Source organism: Embiotoca jacksoni, unplaced genomic scaffold, assembly GCF_022577435.1.
Source record: "Embiotoca jacksoni isolate LCO1_2020_lvr unplaced genomic scaffold, fEmbJac1.0.p SCAF_41, whole genome shotgun sequence".
Taxonomy (NCBI): Eukaryota; Metazoa; Chordata; class Actinopteri; family Embiotocidae; genus Embiotoca; species Embiotoca jacksoni.
In genome coordinates this window covers 1,823,597-1,846,096 of record NW_027185394.1, presented here as the reverse complement: position 1 = coordinate 1,846,096, position 22,500 = coordinate 1,823,597, and the positions used below count along the sequence as shown (strand labels likewise).

The 22,500-nt window shown below is 42.3% G+C and overlaps 1 protein-coding gene and 1 pseudogene across 1 annotated transcript; both read right to left on the bottom strand.

Annotated features, from left to right (window-relative positions):
- Positions 1-1,655: 1,655 nt before the first annotated feature.
- LOC138209895 (guanine nucleotide-binding protein G(I)/G(S)/G(T) subunit beta-3-like) lies at positions 1,656-6,475 on the bottom strand (annotated as a pseudogene).
- A 7,577-nt stretch (positions 6,476-14,052) lies between these two features.
- Positions 14,053-20,971, bottom strand: LOC138209968 (CD209 antigen-like protein C). Its single transcript, XM_069168813.1, has 6 exons — positions 20,751-20,971; positions 19,665-19,808; positions 18,507-18,683; positions 17,701-17,861; positions 17,452-17,567; positions 14,053-15,431 (listed from the first exon to the last, which is right to left on the bottom strand). The coding sequence occupies exons 1-6, from the start codon at positions 20,857-20,859 to the stop codon at positions 15,251-15,253; spliced, it is 888 nt and encodes a 295-aa protein (XP_069024914.1). The 5' UTR covers positions 20,860-20,971; the 3' UTR covers positions 14,053-15,250.
- Between the last annotated feature and the right edge of the window lie 1,529 nt (positions 20,972-22,500).

Below are 22,500 nucleotides of genomic sequence, written 5' to 3'. Positions count from 1 at the left end.
ACTTGGAGAAAAGCAGAGTATTTATTTATAATTCAAACTTCTATAAAAAGAAAGAAACTAAACAATATTTTAGATTTGCAGTTGTTGTTTATTTTTTTTTTTTAAGTAAACAATGTTTTCTTGTGTTTATTTTGATGATTACTCTCTTCATTTTGAATGTAAACAATCAAAAATACTGAAGCTTCATGGCAAATATTTCGAGTGAAACTGTACTACGCTGACACGTAGTCTGACATTTATTGCACAATTTGACGCCGGGAAGCAGACAGGATTGGACAAATATTAAAGTTATGAAGCGAATTCCATCCTCTCCAAAATTTGATCATAGTTTATATATAACAACCAAGTTATTTATATTTTCCAATGTAAAAGTCTAAATGCTGTTTTCAAAGGATTTCTATAAAGCAGGTGAAATTGGTCGACAAAATTAAAAAAAAAAGAAAAGAGTCAAAAAATAAAGTATTTATTAATCAGTTATATTTTTTAATGTCCACGCTTCTGTTTTCTTTTATTCCTGCAGCAGATGTGATGAAGCAAGAAGCTTAATGAGCTAAATATTCATGATATTTCACTGCAACAGCCTTTAGTTTCTGCATCGTTTGTGACTCATGCAGGGACAAATTGAAACTACTTTTTTTTTATACATGAACCCTTTTGAAATGACATTAAAGGTCAGTCGCAGGCAGAAAACGCACACACAAACTCACACCGTCGACGTGTGTTTAATGCAGAATTCTATGTTTATTAGAAAGATTTTCCACCAACGTTTCGGTCTTTTACAGAGGAACTGCACAAAGTGTAAAATTCCTACTAAATGCAGCTGAACCCAGTGGGAGGGGGGGGGGGTGTCAAGTTTACAGGTCTTTGCAGAGCGTCCGAGGTGTGTGTGTGTGTGAGTGTGGTGTGTGAGTGTGAGTGTGTAGTGGTGTGTGGTGTGTGTGTGTGTTGTGGGGGGGGGGGGGGGGTATTGAGATGGCGAAACCATCTTGGATGGAAACCAGGGAGGGGGGGGGGGGGGGATGGCGGCTCTACCATCGACATACACTCTGGAACATGTGCAGCCCGGGACAAAAAAAAAAGAAGAAATACACTGTACATGAATTCTAATGTGTTAAAACTATAAAATAGAAATAAATTTACATGCCAATCTTTTATCTAAAGAAGTGCAGGGCTCTCAAGGACAATAAAAATAGATCTGTAACTCTATACTCTCGTTTTTAATATTGTTTCTTTTATTGTCAAAAATCTCTATGTGTTTATTTGACATCTCTCGATAGGAGCTCGTTTTCTTTTCTGCTTTCTCCTTTTTTTTTTGTTGTTGAACGATGTGCTATTTTTTTTTTCGTGAGTTTTCAAGAATTTTAAAACGGTCTGGACGACATAAATCTCTCCGGGTGCGTTCGGCGGGACGCGTCATCAGTGGTTTTATTTGGTGGTTTTTTTTTGTACCTGATGCCGTTTTATACAACATGACTTCACTCGCGACCTCTTTTCCTGATTTTGCATACGTGAACGAAGGAGAGACGGAGAGAGAAGAGGAGAGGAAGAGGAAGAGGAGAGGAAGAGAGGAAGGTCTGATGTCTGCAACAACTCCTCCAGCCTCACTCGTCTCCTAGTTTGTTTTTTTTGCTCCTCCTCCTCCCTATCTTCACCCTTCCTTCCTCTTCCTTCTCTTCTCCTCCTCCTCCTCCTCTTCTTCTTCTCCTCCTCCTCTTCCTCCCGGTGTCTCCCCTCCGCCGGGACACCTCTCAGTTCCACAGTTTGAGGAAGCTGTCCCAGGATCCTGTGCAGACGCCCATTCCCGTCCGCCGGGACACCGGTGCAGCTCACCCTGTTGGTCGTGGCCGGAGAGCACACCTGGAGGAGGAGGAAGAGAGGAGAAGGAAGAGGAGGAGGAGGGAGGAGGAGGAAGAGGAAGAGGAGGAGATGGCATGGAAAAGAAAGAGGAAAAGATGGGGAAAAGGAAAGGAGATGAAAAAGAAAGGAAGTGAAATTAGAAAATTAAAGGCAAAGAAAGGAAACAAAGGAAAGGAGGCAAGGCAAGAGGAGAGGAAAGGAAACATGAGAGGTTTTGAAAAAAAAGGAAGGAAATGACAGGAGAAGAGTGCAGAAGGTTTGATACATGAAAGAAAGAAAGAAAGAAAGAAAGAAAGAAAGAAAGAAAGAAAGAAAGAAAGAAAGAAAGAAAGAAAGAAAGAAAGAAAGAAAGAAAGAAAGAAAGAAAGGAAGGTGGGAGAGCATGAAGAAGGGAGAGGAAAGAAATGAAAAGAACAAAATGAGAGAAAATCAAAGGGGAAGAAAGAAAATAAAGGAAACAAGAAAAGAGCAGAAAAGTGGAGCGGTTCGTTGCCGCGGCGACCCTGATCTTTAAAAATGAAATGTTGCTTCAATAAAAGCCAAATGCAACCAGATTATATCACAAAGCTCCACGTTGAAAGAAGGAAACATCGAGTGTTTGTGATGCTGTTTTGATGCTGCGTTCACTTTCAGTTTTATTTTGAAAAACCCAGCTCGTTTCCTGTTTTCTCTCTCTCTCTCTCGTTTATCTGCGTCAGTAAAACTTTGATTCCTTATCTTTTTTTTTAAGCGCCACTCACCGACTTTCTCTCCCTTCAGCGTGTCCCAGATGTGGCAGTTGAAGTCGTCGTAGCCGGCGAAGAGGAGGCGGCCCGAGCTGGAGATGGCCAGAGACGTGACGCCGGCGTTCAGGCTGGTGTCCTGGTAGCCGATCACCTCCTGGTCGGAGCGCAGGTCGTACATCTTGCAGGAGCAGTCGTCGGAGCCCGTGATGATGGTGTGTCCGTTGGGGAGGTACTGGAGAAAAAAAAGAAAAGAAATACATTTATTACGGCCTAAAAAAACAAAACAAAAAACCCCCAAAAAGGAACAATTTTTAGAGCCAAAAATCAAATGATGAATTGATATTCAGCGGTTTCGGGGTCCTCACGCTGATGGCGTTGATGTCGCTGGTGTGTCCGGAGAAGGTCTGCTTGCAGGTGCCTTCCCTCAGATCCCAGAGCTTGGCCAGGGAGTCGCAGGCTCCGGAGATGAAGGTGTTCATGTCGGCGGACAGGGCCAGAGACATGCAGTCTCCAATGTGGTTGGTGAAGATGATCTTCTGCTTGCCGGTCTCCAGGTCCCACAGACAGCTGAGGAGGGCGACAAAGATGAGGATGAGGAGGGGAGCTCCCAAAAAGGTTGGTTGTGTTTTTTCATTTTCCTCACATCGATTTGGAGGTGAGATCATTATTTACATGATTAAAAAAAAAGAAATCTGGTCTAACATAAAAAATAAAAAAAAAAGTTCAAACTTTAAAATGTAACAACATTTTTGTAAAAAGCTTGTGTCTCCACATTAACGTGTGCAAATGAACGTCCCTGATTTTTTTACTGCGGCGTTTTTCTTTTCTTTTGCAACATGTAGGCTAATGAAAATACAAAACTGGAAAAAAGAAGTGTGCAGTAGAGTTCGGCCTTTGGTGGAGAAGTAATGAATATTAATATGAATGTAATCTCTTGCGTTTTGTCTCTTTAAAGTAACAATGTCAAAGACTTTTTTTATTTAAATAAAATGACGTCCTTGTCTCTCCAAATAAAGGTAGACGAAGCAAACGAACGGGCCTTTGTTTTTCAAACGGTTTGGATCAGTCCAAACACACACAGCTGCAATTACCGCTTATCGCCACAGGTGTCGCCAAAGAGAACAAAAAGACGATGTCTGACATTTGTCTTATATATTGCGAGCTCTCAGATCGTGAACTCTTCTTTTAGGCAATCGAACCATGAAAACGCAGCTAAAAGAGAAGTGATCAAACCCACCAGGTGGTGTCGCCGGAGGCCGTCAGGATCTCATTGTCGCTAAGGAAACGGCTGCAGGACAGGTAGCCTGGACGGGACAGAGTTTCGTCACTTCAGTTTCCCTTTTGTCACGCTGTAACATCAACTTTACGATATTCGGGGAGGTCGAAGCTCACCTGTGTGTGCGTCCAGCTCCCTGAGGGTCTTGGGGCTGGCGGCCTTGATGTTATAAACTGTACACAGGTTGTCCAGACCGCCGCTGGCCACCAGGTTACCGGAGGGAGCGAAGGCGACGCTCATCACCCAAGCAGACTTTAGTGGGACGGCGACCAACTGGGAAGTGGAAATTGAGTTTAGTTGAACTTTACAGGTGGTAAAACGCTCGTTAATCATATTTTCTGCGCCTGTTTCGTATCTTTAGTGATCTTTTTAGGGCAAAAACTTCCTCTTGGTCGGAGTGGAACGAGTTGAAGTCAAACCATCACCAGAAACCAGAAACGGAAGTCACATTTCCTGCAGATCGTAGTTTTAAATCTACTAAAAGTTGCCTTGACAATATCAGACAGATAACCAGCCAAATATCATGTGCAACTTTTATAAAGTTAAATGAAGTTATCTGAAATTCAACTTTTGATTAACTTGTCATTTGGTGGCTTGTTATCTATAATTTCTGCAGGACAAGTACACAACTTTATTACCCGTTTTACAGCTATGATGTGCAGTAAATATGCAGTTAAAACCTGCAGTAATTGGCTGATTGTGTCTTATTTTGAATATCATACTTGGTGCAACGCTTCATATTAAACGTGTGATCCCACCTTGTTCCCTGTGAAGGCGTCCCAGACGAGCAGCTTGCCATCCTGTGATGCGCTGACCATTTGCCTGTTAGAAAAAGCAGAAATCTTAGAAAGAGCGCTTTAATCGTTGTTATCTTTACTTGAAACACATTAATTCCCACAAGATGTCATTAATAAAGTCTGGAAATCTCATATAAAGCAGAAAAATACAGTATATTTAACATTTTAGCTTCATCTTTGACTCGTATTGAATTTTAATGTCTCAGCTGGACAACTTGCCGACTATATTGTGACTTTAGTTCTTGATCTGTCCTGATCTGTCAAAGCTGAAGCAAAGACAGAAATACAAACAAACCAAAATCATTTCCAAACAGGCGAATGGCAGAACTTCTATTTCTTTAAAGGGTCTGTTCCTCTTTGGCTTCCTCCGGTGAAACTTCAGGTACTTTCTTCCTCGTATAATAAGCTATTAAAACGTGTGTTAGAATAAGAAGTAAAAAAAAAACCCTCATCCTCACCTGGAGTCAGCTGACCAGTGCATGGCATAGATTTTGGCCAGGTGACCCTTCAGTGTCTTCCTGAGCTTCAACTGGACCCGGCCCACTGAGTCCACGCCCCCTGCCGCTGCTGCCATGCTGCTGTCATTCACAGCCTTACGGGCCGCCTGGTGGTCACGCAGGGAATTACAATGTCGGAGAGCAAAAGAAGAAAGAAAGGAAAACTCCAGTTAGTTCACCGTTATGTCTTTCATACAGTCAAAGTCAACAACCACAATTTATGTCGGTATATTTTTACAACAGTGGGCATGTGATAATTGTGTTTGTGATCATTTAAACCTGATTGTTATCGTTTTAGGATGTCCTATGCTAGTTTTCCCCCTTGAACCTTTACTGCCATCTACTGGATGTTAGCATGTATGGCATTTAGTTGGTCAAACGCCCGATCACACAGTGTGAAAAATGATTCATCGTGGAGCCGCCTCGTAAAACGGAGCAGCTCCATAATTGAACCAGTTCTTCCTCGGCCCCTCCTGCACCTTTCCACCAGTTTTCATGAAAATGGGGCCGGGAGTTTTCCTGTAATCCTGCTGACAAACGAACAAACACAACCTCTGCGGCGGAGGTCGTCGTAGCTCTGATAATATCAGCGGTGAAGTTTCTATCAGCAGCAGTAGAAACCGTGATGGCACCAGTTTTAATGTGTTAGCGTGACATCTATGTGTATTTATCACCGACGCTTGGTAAACTGTGTTAAACTAACAGAAACAGTACTAATGGCAGTTTAACGGTATTAAACTATTTTGCCACCTACGTCTCCAGTTTGGGCTTTTTTTGGACACTTTTTTTGAAGCAAAAAGGAAAGATTTAACTTTTACGTCTCGCCGACTTTAAACCATTAAAAAAAGAAACCCTGCTGAGATAAATCTGACAAACTTCACGGTCACCGAGGTGAAATCGTCCGTTTCACTTCGGTCTGGACGACGTTCAACATGAAGGCGCTCACCTCGATCTGCGCACGGAGGCTGTCGCACTCCTTTTTCAGCGCATCCATTTCAGCTTTCTCAGCTGCCATGGCGACGGTTGCTAGGGGATGTTACTGACGAAAAAAAGCGAAGAACTGTCACTCTGTAGCAGGAAGGAAGAAAGAAGAGAGACGAAGAGAAGAAAACAAACAGGAAAAATCAATTCCAATTCAGACGTATTTTGCATTCAAACAGAAGATCCGCCGACGTGTGAAGGAGGAAAACAATCTGCGCCGCACCGAGTTATCGCCACGACGACGTCAGTCTGTCCTCGCGTTTTAACCCCCGAACCGCTTGATCCCGCGGTGAATTACCAGCACGGGAACACGGAGATCCAGCGAGCGGCCTGAATGTCACTCTCTGACCTTGATACCTCGCACCGACAGGTCTTGAGGGAAGATTAGACGCACAGCTGACAGGTGTAATCCCCTCCTCTTAAAGCAAAAGTTGTAATAGCTGTTTTTTTTACGCCGGTCCGGCTACGACGTGGAGACGCCGGGAAAAGAAATCACACGTAGAAAGGAGGAAGAAGAGCAGATTTTAGGAAGGAAAAAAGAGACTAAAGAGGGCAAAGAAACTACAAAAATACACATTTGAATGCGTAATGAGGCCTAAAAATCTGGAGTCGAACCAAGAACGTTTCTTTTTCAGTTTTCCCTCGTTGACCCCTTTTTGTTGATAATTTGAGGTGTTGCATCAGATGTCGGCCATTTTGACATCAGTGTGAGTTTCCTTGGTGGTTTTCTTGTTGTTTTATTTCGAGTTAAACAACAACGCTGTTTTTCGGATATGTTTCCGTATTTCTAATTAATGTCGATGTAACTCGCAGGTTCTTTTGACATCATTTTCAACCCCCCTTGCGTGCAGTAGGTTAATGTACGCTCCTTAATGCTCCGTAATAGGATGCTGACGTACGACTCCTCATTTAACACCAATTACCCGCGAGCACGGTTCGGCCCCGCCGACGACCGAAAGGCTTTCTGTCCCCGTCGGGAATATTTACTGTTGATGTTAAATGGGAAATCTGCAGGAGCCTCGTTCACTTCGTAGGCTGAATGTTTTTCATGAAAATGACCAACAAGAACGTCAGCAACAGTTCTGGTGCCGCAGAACGAACAATAAAACCTTTTCACAGAAGACGATGAAACTATGACGTTTACTGCCATTGATTTGAACTAAATCAGGTAAAAGTGTTCTGGGCTTCTCAAATGTGAGACTTTACTGGGGTTATATTTGATCTTTCAAGTTTCGGGCCTTTTAAACCAGTTTCTGAATAAAAATGGACTCAAACAACGCCTCGGTGAGCAGAAGGGAGCGGTGGTGGTGAACCTGCGTCAGGATGCAGGATGGAGGTCGAGAGGCCGCGGAGGTGACGGAGACGTTTTTCTGGGGGTGGGGGAGGACGGGGGAGGAGGGGGGGAGGACGGGGGAGGAGGGGGGTGTTGCTGCAGGGCTTTAAATCCCGGCAGGAGATCTTAAGGGAAGCTTTAGCGGTCAAATCTCTGTCATCCGATTACCGACTGCTCTTTACCTCGGGATCAGCGAGAAAGGGAGGGAGGGTCATGTGGACGGAGGAAGAAGAGGAAGAAGAAGAGGAGGAGGAGGAGGAGGAGGACAGACAGCTCCTCCTCTGCTATGCTACTATGCTTCGTGTGAAATTACTTTCCCAAAAGTTAAAACAGTCAAGAAAAAAGACCGTTTTCTTTTATCTTGAAAGGAGACAATAAAAACTGAGCAACAGCGACCCCTACTGTACCAACGCTGCAGCGCTGGATATCAGAGTGGAAGTGCTGCTGGATTTCCTGTGACACATCAACACCTGAGCACCAATCCTCTTTGGCAGCTTCCATACAATCCAAAGATCACCTTCAGAGGGGTTTAAGGAATCATTACATCGGATGCAGTCTCACACTGGACTGATACATGATTCTATTTCTTGCAATAGATTGATGCCTTTTAGGAAAAAAACAAAACAAAAAAAACAAGAAGAAAAAAAAAATCTGGATTTCATAAAAAAAGGGAATTTCAGGAGTGAATCTGAAAAAAAAAAATCTGAAATCTAAAGCTGCATCTGTGCAGCAATGTGCAGACAAATCCTCTTTAAATGTGCAGGTTTGTCCGGAGATTTGAGTTTCTGTTTCACAGCAGAGATAAAAGTCCACTTCCTGTGTTTTCAAATTTACAAAAAAAGAAGTCCTCAGCTCCAATAAAACCTTCTCCAACAAGCAGAGGGAAAAAACAAACACCTGGAGGAGATGAAACAACGAGATGAATAAAAAGAGGAGAAAACTCACCTTTTTCTTCTCTTCCTTCTCTTCAGCACAAAGTGCTTCCTCCTGTGCTCCTGCAGCCGTGCAGCTCCTGCTCCTCAGACTCCTCCTGTGCTCCTGCAGCCGTGCAGCTCCTGCTCCTCAGACTCCTCCTGCTCCCGTCTCAAAGCTCCTGTCGATCCCGCGAGTCGCTCGCGCAACCTGCTCGCAGCTCGACCGGAGTAAAAAAAACTCTCTCTTTCTCTCTCCAGTCCTCCACGGTGAAGAACAAATGAGGATTGGAGGGGGATGAAGGAGATAAGGGATGAAAGGATAAAGCTCAAAGATGGAAATAGAGAGGGGGAGAGGGAGAGAGAGAGAGGGGGGGGGAGGGGGGGAGGGAGAGAGGGGGGAGGTGGGGGGAGAGGGAGAGAGAGAGAGATGGGGGGAGAGGGGGGGGTGGGGGAGAGAGAGAGAGAGAGAGAGAAGGGGCGTAGAGGTGGGGGGGGAGAGGGGGGAGAGGGGGAGAGAGAGAGGGGGGGGAGGTGGGGGGAGAGGAGAGAGAGAGAGAGAGAGAGAGAGAAAGGGGCGTAGGTGGGGGGGGAGAGGGGGAGAGGGGGAGAGAGAGAGGGGGGGAGGTGGGGGGAGAGGGAGAGAGAGAGAGAGAGAGAGATGGGGGTAGGTGGGGGGGAGGAGAGAGGGGGGGAGAGGGGGAGAGAGAGAGAGGGGGGGAGTGGTGGGGAGGGGGGAGAGGGGGAGAGAAAGAGGGGGGGAGGGAGAGAGGGGGAGGGAGAGAGGGGGGAGGTGGGGGGAGAGGGAGAGAGAGAGAGATGGGGGTAGGTGGGGGAGGGGGAGAGAGGGGTAGGTGGGGGGGAGGGTGGAGGGAGAGGGGGGGAGGGGGAGAGAGAGAGGGGGGAGGTGGTGGGAGGGGAGGGGGGAGAGGGGGAGAGAGAGAGGGGGGGAGGGGGAGAGGGGGGAGGTGGGGGGAGAGGGAGAGAGAGAGAGAGAGATGGGGGTAGGTGGGGGAGGGGGGGAGAGGGGGAGAGAGAGAGGGGGAGGTGGTGGGGAGGGGGAGAGGGGGAGAGAGACAGAGAGGGGGGAGAGGGGGAGGGAACACAGGTAAATCAATCGGAGGAATGAAAATCAGGTTATGAGGTCAAAAGAGCCGAGAGAGGAGAGAGAGGAGGAGAGGAGGAGAGAGGAGAGGAGAGGAGAGAGGAGAGAGGAGAGACAGGTGGAAGGGAAATGTGAGAATATGAGAGGAGGTGGAAAAAAAAACCCCAAAAAGACTTGAGGGAAGTTTACAAAGAGTTTCAAGAGAAAGGAGACGGACGGGGAGCAGAGGAACAACCGTCATGTGACAGCTCATCAAAATGTGGTGCAACTTTGAACTCTGTTTTCAGATCAGCATCATTTCCACTTTAATCTGCTGTGATTTTTTATTTTTATTTTGGGGTGGCTGGAGTCTGGATCGGGGTTGGGGGGGGGGGGGGGGGGTTTGGTTTTGTCAGAGCTAATGAGCTGAGCCCTCTTAATCAGGGTCTAATGGGATATCCGGCCCCGCGCAATCTCCTTAGTGAATTAGAGCAGGTCGGGCTGAATGCGTCACATCTGACAACACAAACAGAGGCCACTGGGGGGGGGGGGGGGAGGTGGAGAGGGGGGGGGGGGATCAAGAGTCAAACGGGGGGTTTGCCTCAACAAATTTGACGCTTTTGGTTGGCTGCTCTATTGATTAATTAACGGTTTCCAAGTTTTGATTTCTCCAAACCCTCAAAACTGATTCATGTAATTGTGAAATGTAGAAAAAAAAAAGTGGGAGGTTTCCATTTCTTTTTTTGCATCCTGGAAATGACCTTTGACCTCAGGTGATATCGGTCAGATCAGAGTTTATTTTTATTTCCTCTTCGTTCCAGAGAAAGAAGAGGGTGTGAGAGGTCAGGATCAAGAGCCGGGTCGAACTCAGTAGGACCTTAGCAGAGTAAATGAGATCATTGTCGTTGCCGTGGCAACTGATCCACTGATTTTATTAAACGCTTCACTGATAACTTCATTTCAAATCTCGTCTTCTGTTATTTCTCAGGAGGCCGGCGGGGATCGTACCCAAGTCACGTGTGATCTCGTGAGATTCTGTGAGACTTCACGCCACTCTGGAAACGTGTTCCTACCATTCAAATATTAAAACGAGTCGGTCGTTACTTTTGTTCACTCCGACGTCTTTGAAAATCGGTTTAACGTTTGTAAATCCTCCAGTTGTGTCATGTGTTGGTATATTTTTTATTAATGGTATTTAATTTAATCATTTTAAAAATCCTCAGTTAGTTTAGATTTTCCTCAAGTTGTGTTGAATCAAATTCAATCAGTGTTCAGTGTTTTGTTCAAGCGATGCTGTAGAAATGTTACGAGGTCAGTTTACCTCAAACTAACGAGTAATACACAAAAAATGTGAGTTCATTTCTGATTGGTCAAACTCTCACTTAGTTTCAACCGTCCTTTTAATAATCCGCAAATCGCGATTTTTGTTTTGTGATCAAAGACATGGAAACGGAGCTATTATATCGCAGATTGACCAGATTGATGTCCAAGTCGTATTTTCTGTTGCTACACTTGTCCAGTAGGTGGCGGTAATGCACCTATAAGCAGGTTCAACGACTGCCATTAAAACCCAGAAGAACACTTCGTTGACTGTCTATAAAAGTGGACGTCGCTTCAACGCGGAAGTTCCACTAAAGTGCGATACCGCCGCTGGCCACTAGGGGTCGGCGCCAAACAGCCCGCGGAAAACCGTTATGACGTCGTTCGCTAAAGTCGCTCCTTGTTGTCAGTTTTCTGGCGTTCGATCTAAAAATAATCACATCATTAATTTTGATATTGGACCTCAAAGAGCTTTAAATCAAAAATGTTTATCGGAAAATTCATTCGATCTCATTTTTTGGCGGATTTCATTTTTTTTTACAGTTCGAGGCCTCGGAGGTCACGATTCGTTTGACGAATAACCGGCCGCAGTCGGGACGCCCGAAAGACATCTTCCGACGAGCTGAATCGTCTCCTTCCGGTCAGCTGTTTAAAAAAGAGGCGTGGCCTCACGTGGTCTCGTGACGACGCCGTGACGCTAAGCCACAAATCTCGTCCCCCGCCGGTTCGGCATCCAGCTAATCCGCCGTTTGCTCCGATGCGTCACGGCGGCACAATGAGATCATTTGGCAGGCCGCCTCCTCCGTTCAGCAAATGACGCAACAGGTTTAGACTCGTGTCTTTCAGGCTCTGCGTTATCCAGTAAAATACATTGAATATTTTACAGTGTACTCAGGTATTAAGTCAACTTTTTTCCAAATCTCTTCAGTTGGTTTAAAGTAATAAGATGTAGTTGTTCAGGAATTTTTTTGCTGCTTTTGGCCACCTCAGAAAAAAAAGCACCCGTTTTCCACATTTATAGAATAAAGAGATAATAACACGGGAATCTACATGTAGCTTCACACATTACACCAGGAACATGTTCAAAACCACGTTTCTGCTGGAAAGAGAATTATTTCCGGGCGTCAGATTTGTGCTTTAAAGTCTTCCTCTCCCATGAAATGTGATTACTTTTGTATTTAAAGGTGATTTAAGTATGATTATAACACGAGGAGGATTTATTTAGATATTTGCGGGAGCATTTCGGATCTTTTATTTCTTTTTTTTTTTGGTCACCAAACCATGAAAACAAACATTTGTCGGTGTGTGAAGTGTTGTTTTTATGTCCCCTGTTAACATAAATGAAACCTGACAAAATCCTCCTCATTTTGTGCAAAACATATTTTAATCTCTGAACATGTATTATAGATTACTGACTTCCCCGATGGGACAGTCAGAGCGTCTGAAGTTTATTTTAACATTATGTAGAAAAGTCTCGGCCGTTTTTCCGTCCTTTCAGACTTCTCATTGGTGGATTCGCCGGTGGGACATGATCACGCGGTGCCGGTGAGGACTTGGTGCGTCCCCCCGTCCCCCCGTCCCTCTCTCGGTAAATCTCGGCCTGTAATCCAGGCTAACGAGCTGTGACAGAAGAGGGCTAGCCGGCTTCCTGATAACTCCCCGTTGGTAACGAGCTCAGGAGGGAGAAGAAAAACCCGCCGCTCGGCGAACTTTGGCTGCTTCGCTCGGCGACGCTCTTAGCCCACTTTGGGCGAGACAGGAAGTGGACAAGACGAAATGGGGGACTGAATGTAGGTCTTTCAGGGAGATTCGAGACGTATGATAGAAAAAAAGCAAACTTGCTCAAAACTTTCAAAATTGAAGTACTGTTGATAAAGACAGTGCAGGATAGCATCTGCACATTTATATTTTTCTTTTTTGTAGAAAAACTGAAAAAGAATTCATCACAGAACTATGGAGGTATTTTTGTGTCTTTATTATGCAAGCAAAAAAAAAATAATAGTTTTAAAAGCAAATTTCTTGCACTGAGATAAAAAAAAAAAAAAAAAAAAAAAAAAAAAATCAAGTTTGTAAGTAAAAATATATAAACTGAGAATAAAATTATTGCATTGCAAACACATCTGCTCCGACAGTTTTGGTAACAGAATTAAGACTTTTGCTTCTGAAACTTGACTTTTTGGCTGCAAATGGAAAAACTTTGGTCACAAGTCAAAAACCTTTGAGAGTAAAGGTTTCATAAGCAAAATTCTTAATTCTGTGTTCTTGTTTGCAATGCAATAATTTTATTCTCAGTTTATATATTTTTACTTACAAACTTGATATTTTATTGCAGTGCCAGAAATTTGCTCTTAAAACATTTTTTTTTGCTTTCATAATAAAGACACAAAAATACCTTTGCACAGAAGACACATTTAAATATTTTTGTTATAAAATTCTCAAAGATTGAATCCCAAAAGTATTTTTTTTTTTACATTTTATGGACGTTCTCATGTAAAAATGCAGCTGAAGGAAAATATCTGGCATAAAGTCACCGTGAACATTTTGAAAATCGAGTTTTAGTTGCTCTCTTTTTAAATGCGGCCTGCCGACTCCATGTTGCCTATGTTGCTTGTGTTAGCAGTGACACCTGCTGGGCAACAACAGCAGTGCAGCGAGGAGACGTTACAGACAACAAACCATCATATTTAGAAAAGGGGGTTGTTTTATTTATTTACTAAATTATGTCACATGTTACGGGTTGATTCTTTATTTCCAAATACGTCAATTGTTCTCTATAATATCATATTTGTTTATGATATGAGGTGCAGCAACTGAGAACTGCAACTTACAAAAACATGCAAATGTGACATTTGACAAAACAAACTTTATATTAATTTCTTCACTAATTACCAACATTTTGTTAGTTTCTCCTGGAAACTCGGTGTAAAATTATTTTCATGCAACTCATTAAACTGGGAAATATATACATCATTTTTAAGAAGACTAGAAAAAAATAGAACGTAAGCATATTTTTAACTGTTTTAAAAAATTTTTTTTAGCCCAATTCGACTTCAAGTGTAAATTAAGACAAACGTATATTTTGTTTGTTTGTTTGGTATCACCAAACTGATTATTTGGTGTAATATGTTGTAAAACATCACATATTACATATATTTTTTAGGGTGAACTTATTGGTAAATAGTTGCTTACTTACACATCCACCTGCTGTGGAGCAACAGATTTAAGTGTAAATATTTCACGAACCGTAAAGAAACACGGGTCAAGTAAGGCGTTAAAATACAAAACAATTACCTTTAATATGTATTTACAAGATCCACAGGTTACATGTTTGTATAATTTCACATATTTGATTTAAAAAATATTGTTATTTGAAAGTGCACCATTCTTAATGAAGTGGTTTAATTACATATATCATATATTTTTATGTACAGCTAATATACATCTAACCGTATTTATTATTGCTGCAAAGCCCACTCCAAATGTAAAAAGAAAAAATCTAAGAAAACATTAAAAGTTTTCTTAAAATCCCTGACTTATAGTCTAAAACAGAATCGTATAAAAACATAAAATTCATTTTTATGTGTTTTAAGGCACTAAAACGCCGTTAAAAAAACAACACATTAAGTTGTAAAAAAACATTTCTGAAGCTTCAGAAAGAGACGCAACTGAGGTTTTCTTGGAATTTAAAGCATCTCGTATGCTAAAAAAAAAAAAAAAAAAAAAAAAAAAATATATATATATATATATATATATATATATATAAAAATGGAAACTTAACTTACCTGCCGAACCAACAGCAGCCACCGCAAATTAATGTTGACAATACAAGCTGACGCTATTTCATTTACTGATTTACTAGCAGGTCAGTGAAGGCGACCCGATGAAGTCAGAGCTTCTTAAAATACAAAGAGAATAATAAAAAGGTCAATGCTGTATTTTTTGCATTAATGTGTTTATATACGAATGTATTTGCTCAAATTAGTTAATGGCACTTTAAATTGATTGCTTTTCATAATACTACGTACGTGATGCAATATTGAAGCACCAACTGTACAAAATGCATTCATTAAGTTCAATTTCGTACAAAGTAAAACAATAAAATCAATCAAATTAATGAATTTTTGTTTACAATTCCTGCTGATTTCTTTGCGCTACATGTCGGCGTACCTTAATTGCTGCAGACTACAGCTACATTTACTTTTCTTTGTACAAACGTAAACCCGTTTTTAACGCGTTGCCTTGCTTGTGTCCGATATTCCTGGACGATCCCACGTTTATGTCTCAAAAGAGTAAATACACAATCGATTTAAGAAAAAAATGTAGAGAAGGAACTTCGATTTCTGATTCGATCGAACAGAACAACAGGATATTTTCAATTTAAGGTGAAATTATTCTTGTGAAATATAGGATTTCTCAACCGAACTACGCAGGTTAACCGTCTCCTTTTCGCTCGGTCGAATGCCGACGCCTCAGTGCGGCATGGCGGTGCTGGCGCCGGCGCCCATCTCTTTCTCGCAGATGAAGGGCCAGTACATCGTGCAGGGGGCGTCGTACCAGCTCCGAATCGCCACTCGTTCCAGCATGCGTGTTTTCACGATGTAGCCGCAGTCCTCGTTGATGTGGTTGTTGGGCTCGCCGACCTCCCAGAAACTGAGACAGAAAACGTCTTGATCATCAATTTAAATTTTAAATTTTTTTTTTTTTTTTTTTTTAAGTAATCCAGAGATAAGAATGCGTATTTCATACTAAATTTGGTTTGCGTTTGGTCGGACTATTTTATTTCTGCTTTTAAGTAAAAAAAAAAAAATCGCACATTTTGCGTCGAGGCCCCGCCCACACGAGCTTTGAGTGCCACCCAATCGTCAACCAATCGTGACATCACGCGTTGGTTTGTTAACTGCAGATCTGAAGCCTCAGAGTTTGGAATTTTTGTCGTCGCCATGGAGACAGAAGTGACCATATTTGGATGGGCTGGGGAGGAGCAAGCTCGATCTGATTGGTAACCCAGGGACACTTGGCCCCGCCCACCGATAACCTAACCTGACTGCACTGCATTCGGATGCATTGATTAACTGCGACATCAACCAGTTAGTATGTTCATCATTAATTAATCGTTTGACTAATCAACACAAAAAGAGTTGTTGTCCTTCACATAGAAGAATTGCCATGAAAAATATCGGGATAAAATGTGAAAGAAAAAACTAATTTGATGAAGGAAACTGTGATTTTCATGAAATCAGTACTTGGTTGATTAATAAAACAAACCAAATGAACGAAATACACAGATTTCACTAATTTTAACCGTTCTGTAAATTTGTTTCAAAAAAGCGGTCCGGAGAGAAGAAGTTGTTGACGGCATAAAAAGTGGTAAAATAACCCCCCCTCTAAAAAAAGTCCAATTAGAGCCGACTCAGCCACGTGGACAAAACCACAAAAAAAAAACAACCCACATCTCAGCAGGGAAAGAGGAAGAGGAGGAATGTGGGGGACAAAAGAGGAATGACAGAAGGTGAGTCAACGACCAAATGTTTTCAAAAACGAGGAAGAGAAATCAGGTTGCTGTTAAAAAAAACTGCTGAGTTGGCACAAACAAAATATGAATACGATTCGAAGAAAACATCTTTTCACAGTTCCCTGTTTTGACTGCTGGCACATTGTGTATTTCATCAGAGGTCAGAGGTCAAAGTCTCCCACCTCCATGCTGTTATCTGGAACTGGAACTTTTTAACTCTTTGGAGACTCGTGTCGTGTTTCTCGTCCGGATTACTTCTTCATTTATATATTAAATTTGAATAAAATTACTTCGAATGAACTACAAAAAATAAGCTGAGGGTTGTTTATTGAAGCTGAACGGAACAAACACTTCTTTTGGAGTAATATTGGCTCTTCAGCGTCGCTGCTTCTGTGTCCCACAGAAGAAAAAAAAAGTTCCACGTCTGCAGTTTGAAAAAAGTAAAACTATTCCGGGAACCGTAGTTGGACACCAGGAAATTTCCAGCAACAAACGGGAAGTCTGGAGTTAAAGTTTGCGTTTTAAAAGGATTCCTTCGCCCCACGTTTACTTCCCTTCACCCCCCCCCCCCCTCAACCACCAGGCCGACGACCGGCACCAGAACCCAGACGGTGGGCAGCAGGTCAGGAGGCAAAAGTCCAATCTGTGTGTTGCAGACAGACTGGAGCCAGAGGAGTGTGTGTGTGTGTGTGTGTGTGTGTGTGTGTGTGTGTGTGTGTGTGTGTGTGTGTGTGTGTGTGGAGAAAAAAACCAAAACAAAGATGATAAAAGTGTTTACTGCATCAAAACGAAATTCATCGTCCGTTCTATCTTTTAATTTGAACCGTACCTTTTGACCTTTTGTCTGCCGTCCACGTTTGTATTGGCTGCGTATTTTAGCGTGTCGCTCTAGACCTGAACTGTGTCACCGTGGCAACAGCCATCTCCAACAGGGTAAACACGCCCGCCCGCCCGCAGCGGGTCGAAAATGTGAAGTTTCTCGCCCCGCTACAACACAATCAGCACTTTTTCACCGCCGCTATTTTGCAGTTTTAAATCCGATACGACTTTTTTGGTCGTCATGGTCTCGACACTTTTGGATCGCTGGTTTGACTTTTTTCTATTTCCAAACCCGTTTCTTCTCCGAGCGGGCGAGTCGAGACGGAGAGCCAAACCTACCCTCCGACCAGCGGAGTGCCGTCGACCCACTTCCACTGATCCTCCGTGTGTCCGTCGGTGATGCCGAACCAGAAGGCGTTCCAGTGTCCTCTGGGAAGAAGGTCCCACAAAAATTGCTGAGGAAAAAAAAAAGCCCCACACACACAGAGGAAACACTTGAGATTTGGAAAAGAAAACATCCACCACCGATCGTCTCGGTACGAATGCGTTTTTCTGAAGTCGGTTGGAGGAGGACTCGTCGTGGTCTACCTGCTCGGCGGCCGTGTGGATGATGGCCAGGTACGCTCCTTGGCTCTCGCAGTACAACTTGCTGCCCGGCCAATTCTGGGTGTTCCTGGAGATGAAGTAGCAGCTGTCGTTGAAGAGGTGCCAGTCCGCCGGGCAGACGATCGGTTGGACCGCGTTGGGAGCTGATGACAGAAAAACAGAAAGAGAAGTTGATGCAAAAAATACACTTCACCCGAGGACACTAAGCCCCGCCCACCTAGAAGTTGTCAATCAATCAGACAACGCCTACAATACATACCGTCTTTTGAGGCCTAATATCTAATTAACAACGGGATTATTTTCAGATGGACTGCCAGAAAATAAAGAAGAAGGAGTGACTTTAGCTAATGAAACCACAATAACTTAAAATAACAAATGATTTTCTTTGTATTTGATGAGAGAAGTTGAATAAGTTGAGTCTATGGAGCCCGGAGGTTTTTTGGGAGACAGCCCCTAGTGGCACTCGGTGTTATTGCAGTTTAAGGCACTTCCGCATCGTCTTTACTCGTCAGACCTGGAAGCTACGACAACTTCTATAAACAGTTTCTGATTAAAACCCAAGCTGGGAAATAACTCAATATGTTTAAAAAAAAATTATAAAACAAGTGTGCTAAAATTGAAATTTATGACAAAAGTGCAAGAACGTAGCAGGATGCCACTAAATACTCGTTCAAGACTTTCGTTGTCTGTATTTTACCGCTCGAAAAAAAAGAAACGACTCGCTTTCGTACGGTGAATATCTACGTGAGGATGATGGTGGACTCCTGCGCGGGTGTTTTTTCCAGTACCTTCAGTGGTCCTCTCGGCGGCCATTTTGGCCAGCAGCTCCTCCTTCTCTTTCTGCAGCTGCTCTTTCTCCAGCTGCAGTTTGTGGACGGACGCCGTCAGCGCCGACACGTCTTCGTCCTGCGTCTGTTTCTGCGTCTCCGAGGTCGCCTCCCCGCCGGCCGGAGGTTCGCTCTTATCTGTAGAAAACGCAAATTTGACCGGTTTGGACGAACCAAAAGATCCAGAACTGTTTCTTGTTCGTGTAAATATGAGCAAATACAACGTACACCCGAGAAAGGGCCGGGGTATCGGTCAGAGGTTTTCAATATCGGTAGCGATACCTCGACTTCCTTAGCGGTCCTTTTTATCAACACCAAATTTTATATAATCCAATTTTAGAGAAAAGGAAAATTACCCATTAAGGTACTTCATCTTTAGATTTCATCCATTTTAAAGGAGGAGAGTGTCATTTTTTAAATTATTTTCTGACGCTGCAATTTACCGATGTCCCGCAAACTCTTCACATTTTCAGTAGACGCTAGTTTTCCAGCTGCGCACAGAAAAAAAAGCAGCTGGTGGCTGAAAAATAATAATACAAATAAAAAAAGACATTTTTCGATAATAGATATTCGGTCGGTCCCCAGCCCGAATGAGGATAATCGTCACACGAAGTCATCGTATTTCTAGAATGGCCTATGTTTTGTCACTACTGAACTCTACTGCCACCTACTGGATTTTTAGATGTATTGCAATGCAGTAGGCCAAAAAAATGCTATAAATCCTACGATGTCAACGAAAGCGAAAAATAATTAGCGGATCTGCCACCGTGATTCGGATCTGCTCAAGGCTTCTTTCTCGACCAACGCTGCACCCTTCCACCAAGTTTCATGAAAATCAGGCCGATGGTTTTTCTGTAATTCTACCGACAAACAAAACCCCCAAAAAACATAACCTCCCTTAAAAAAAAAGAAAATTCAACAAAAGAATGAAACTTAATGTTAACTTTCTTAAAAAAAATATAGTGGTATTAAATTGAACTTAAAAAGGCTCTTTTTCAACCACATAAGAGTTTTCAATCTTGAAACTTTAATTTAGTTTTCGAGGTCTGCAGAAGATGGTGCGCGTGTCCTTAAAACAGGAATGAGGGAAGTTTTAATATCTGACGGTTTCGTACTCACAGTGCACCGAGACGGCGATGATGGAGATGAGCAGGACGGCGCACAGCGTCGCCAGGCAGATGGTGGCGAGGCGGTAGGGCCAGGGGCCACTCAGCCCGGGGCCACTCAGCCTGGAGGCCACTCGGACCGGCGACACCGGATGAACTGAGGGGGGAAGAAAATTTGTCATCAAAAATTTGAACTAGAATTTCCAGAAAGACCAAAACACCGATCAGAAGCAGGGAATTGATCTAATGACTCTATAACGATGCTTTTTGAGTCTAGTGGAGGTTTTTTTGGTTTTGTTTTTTGGAGCGAGCCCCCTAGTGGCACCTGAAAGCAACTTCACTTTTAAAACCAGGAGAATATACGTCCATTTTTTTTTTACTCCCATTCCAGTTGTAGCAGACACGGTTATAAATATTTGTGATTTGAATCTCTGACGTCGGACTGCTGTTAGATTTAAATCTGACATTCAAACGTTAAGAAAAGTCTCTGATTCTATTCATTATTTGCTTTTTATCTCTTTCTATCATCGTTAGTTATAAAAAAAGAAAAACATTAAAAAATTGTCTTAAATTCCTTGAAGTTTTTGGGACAACGTTGAACTGTGTTGCTGTAGTTGTGAAATAATAATCAGTGGCACTTTTTATTTTTATTTTATTAATCTATTTATTCAGTGGGGCGTTGATTTTATTCACCCTTCTGTTCTCAGGCTGGTTTTTAAACCACTATTAACTGTAAATTTGACTTTTATTTGTTTTTGTTTTTTTATTGTGCGGTGTTTTATAGCTATATTTATACGTCTATTTATCTATCTATCTACAAAGTAATCTAGTAACATATCTGATTATTTTGTTTTTGGTCTATAAAATGTAAGAAAATAAAAGACTTATCATCAAAAGATAAAAAGAAAAGAAAAGAAAAGAAAAGCAGATTAATGCAAATTAAACTAGTTTGCATGCAGCTAAAAACAATTGTTATCATATTAAAGAATGCATGAATAACTTCAAAAATAATGCCTGTAAGCAGCAGGACGATAATCAATAAAAGTAAAAACAGTAAAAACAGCAGATCGTTGTTGTCGGTGATTTTTGAAGTGCTCACCGGAGTGTCCAACATCTGGCCTGCGGTTGAGCTCCTCATAATTGGCCTCGTCGTCTATAAGCTTGGAGTACATCCCGTCACCGGACGGGGAGCAGCCGGTGGTCGACATCGAGGAAGAGGAGGAGGAGGAGGAGGAAGAAGAGGAGGAAGAAACAACAGACGAAGAGTTTAAACCAAAAGTTCAGAAAGTTTGAGTGACGAGGAAGAAGCTCCGAGTCGGTGCTCCCTCCTCACTCTCCTGTCTCACATTATAAACGCCCCCCTCCTCCCCCCTCCCCCCCGCTCGAGTCAAACACCGCAGTGAGCAAAGGTGTATTCCGGTCACGGGTTTTCAAAATAAAAGCCCAGCTACAACGCTTCATCTGTTCAATTTTGTTGCGTAAATAACACCACAGAAACGACCAACGACGAGATTCAAAATGGCGTCAAAACATGCAAAACTACCACAAAACACGAGACAGTTAAACGACACTTAAAATGACTTAAACAACAACAACAACAACAACAACAACAACAAAAAACTGCAAAGAGGTAGAAAATACCATCAAAGACACTCAAAATGACCAAAAACTGATTTTAATCAACAACCATGACATAAAAATGACCGCATAGAAACTCAAAAATCACAACAAAAATGACAGAAGACACTTAAATTGTTATTGTTAAGAATTGCAGAGGCTCAAAATTGTCCAGAAAAATTTAAGAAAAATCTACAGCAACCACAACAAGCATGCAAAACAAATCACTGAGAGACTTGAAACGGGCACTAAGTGATGTGAAACAAGTAAAAGAGACACAACATGACCCCAACATAGATTAAATCAATCATAAAAAAAAAAAAATCACAAAAAGACCACAAAAACTTAGAGGGGCCAATTTATAAATGAAAATAACCACAACAACAGAAAGAAATGATGACAAAGAGACTCAAAATGCCCCAAAATAGATTAAAATCACCCTCACAAACCATGACTGTTGTTGTATTTTACAGATTTCCATAAGAAATCATAGCCTACCTCTTTTCAAATGAAACTACATGTTTTCTCCATCTAATCTCAAAAAAGAAAGAAACCTGTTCTCAACCCTGTCACATTGTAGTGCTTTTATTTTTGAAGGTGCACTCACACGGCTTCCGGTCAGGTCGTTGTCCCTTCACTGTGCCTCTATATTTACGGGGACAGCCCTCCGGACTCTCACTGTTTTGAATGACATTTACGGGAACGTCACGTGCAACAGTTTCCGGTGTTTGTTTTTGTCAGAAACATGTTGTTGTGTTTCGGTCAGAGTTTTGTTCCGGACACGTGCCGGCTGAATCCTGGATCGATCCGTTTGTGATCAGCTGATCGGTCTGTCGGCTCCATCTGTGGAGGCATTTAAAGGGTAAATCTGTACTTTCATTGAGTTTTAGTGTCTTTCAGTTTATTGTTTTTTTTTTCCCACCTTAATGGTTTACTCCCATGTGCCTCAATTCAGCTGTTTTTTGAAAAATAAAAAGCTGTAAAGTATCATCTATACCAGCCTAACACTGGGAAATGTCCTCTCTTTCACGTTATTCTATATTTTAACTCTATTTTATTCATGTTTTGTCTTGTATTTTATTTTCTAATCTGTTCTTATGCATTTTATGTATTTTATGAAATGTTCCTATATGTCTGTTTTCATGTGAAACACTGAATGTAATTTTCTTGCTGTAAAGAACTGGACGGTGCAATGCAAATAAAGTTTATTATTATTATTATTATCATTATAA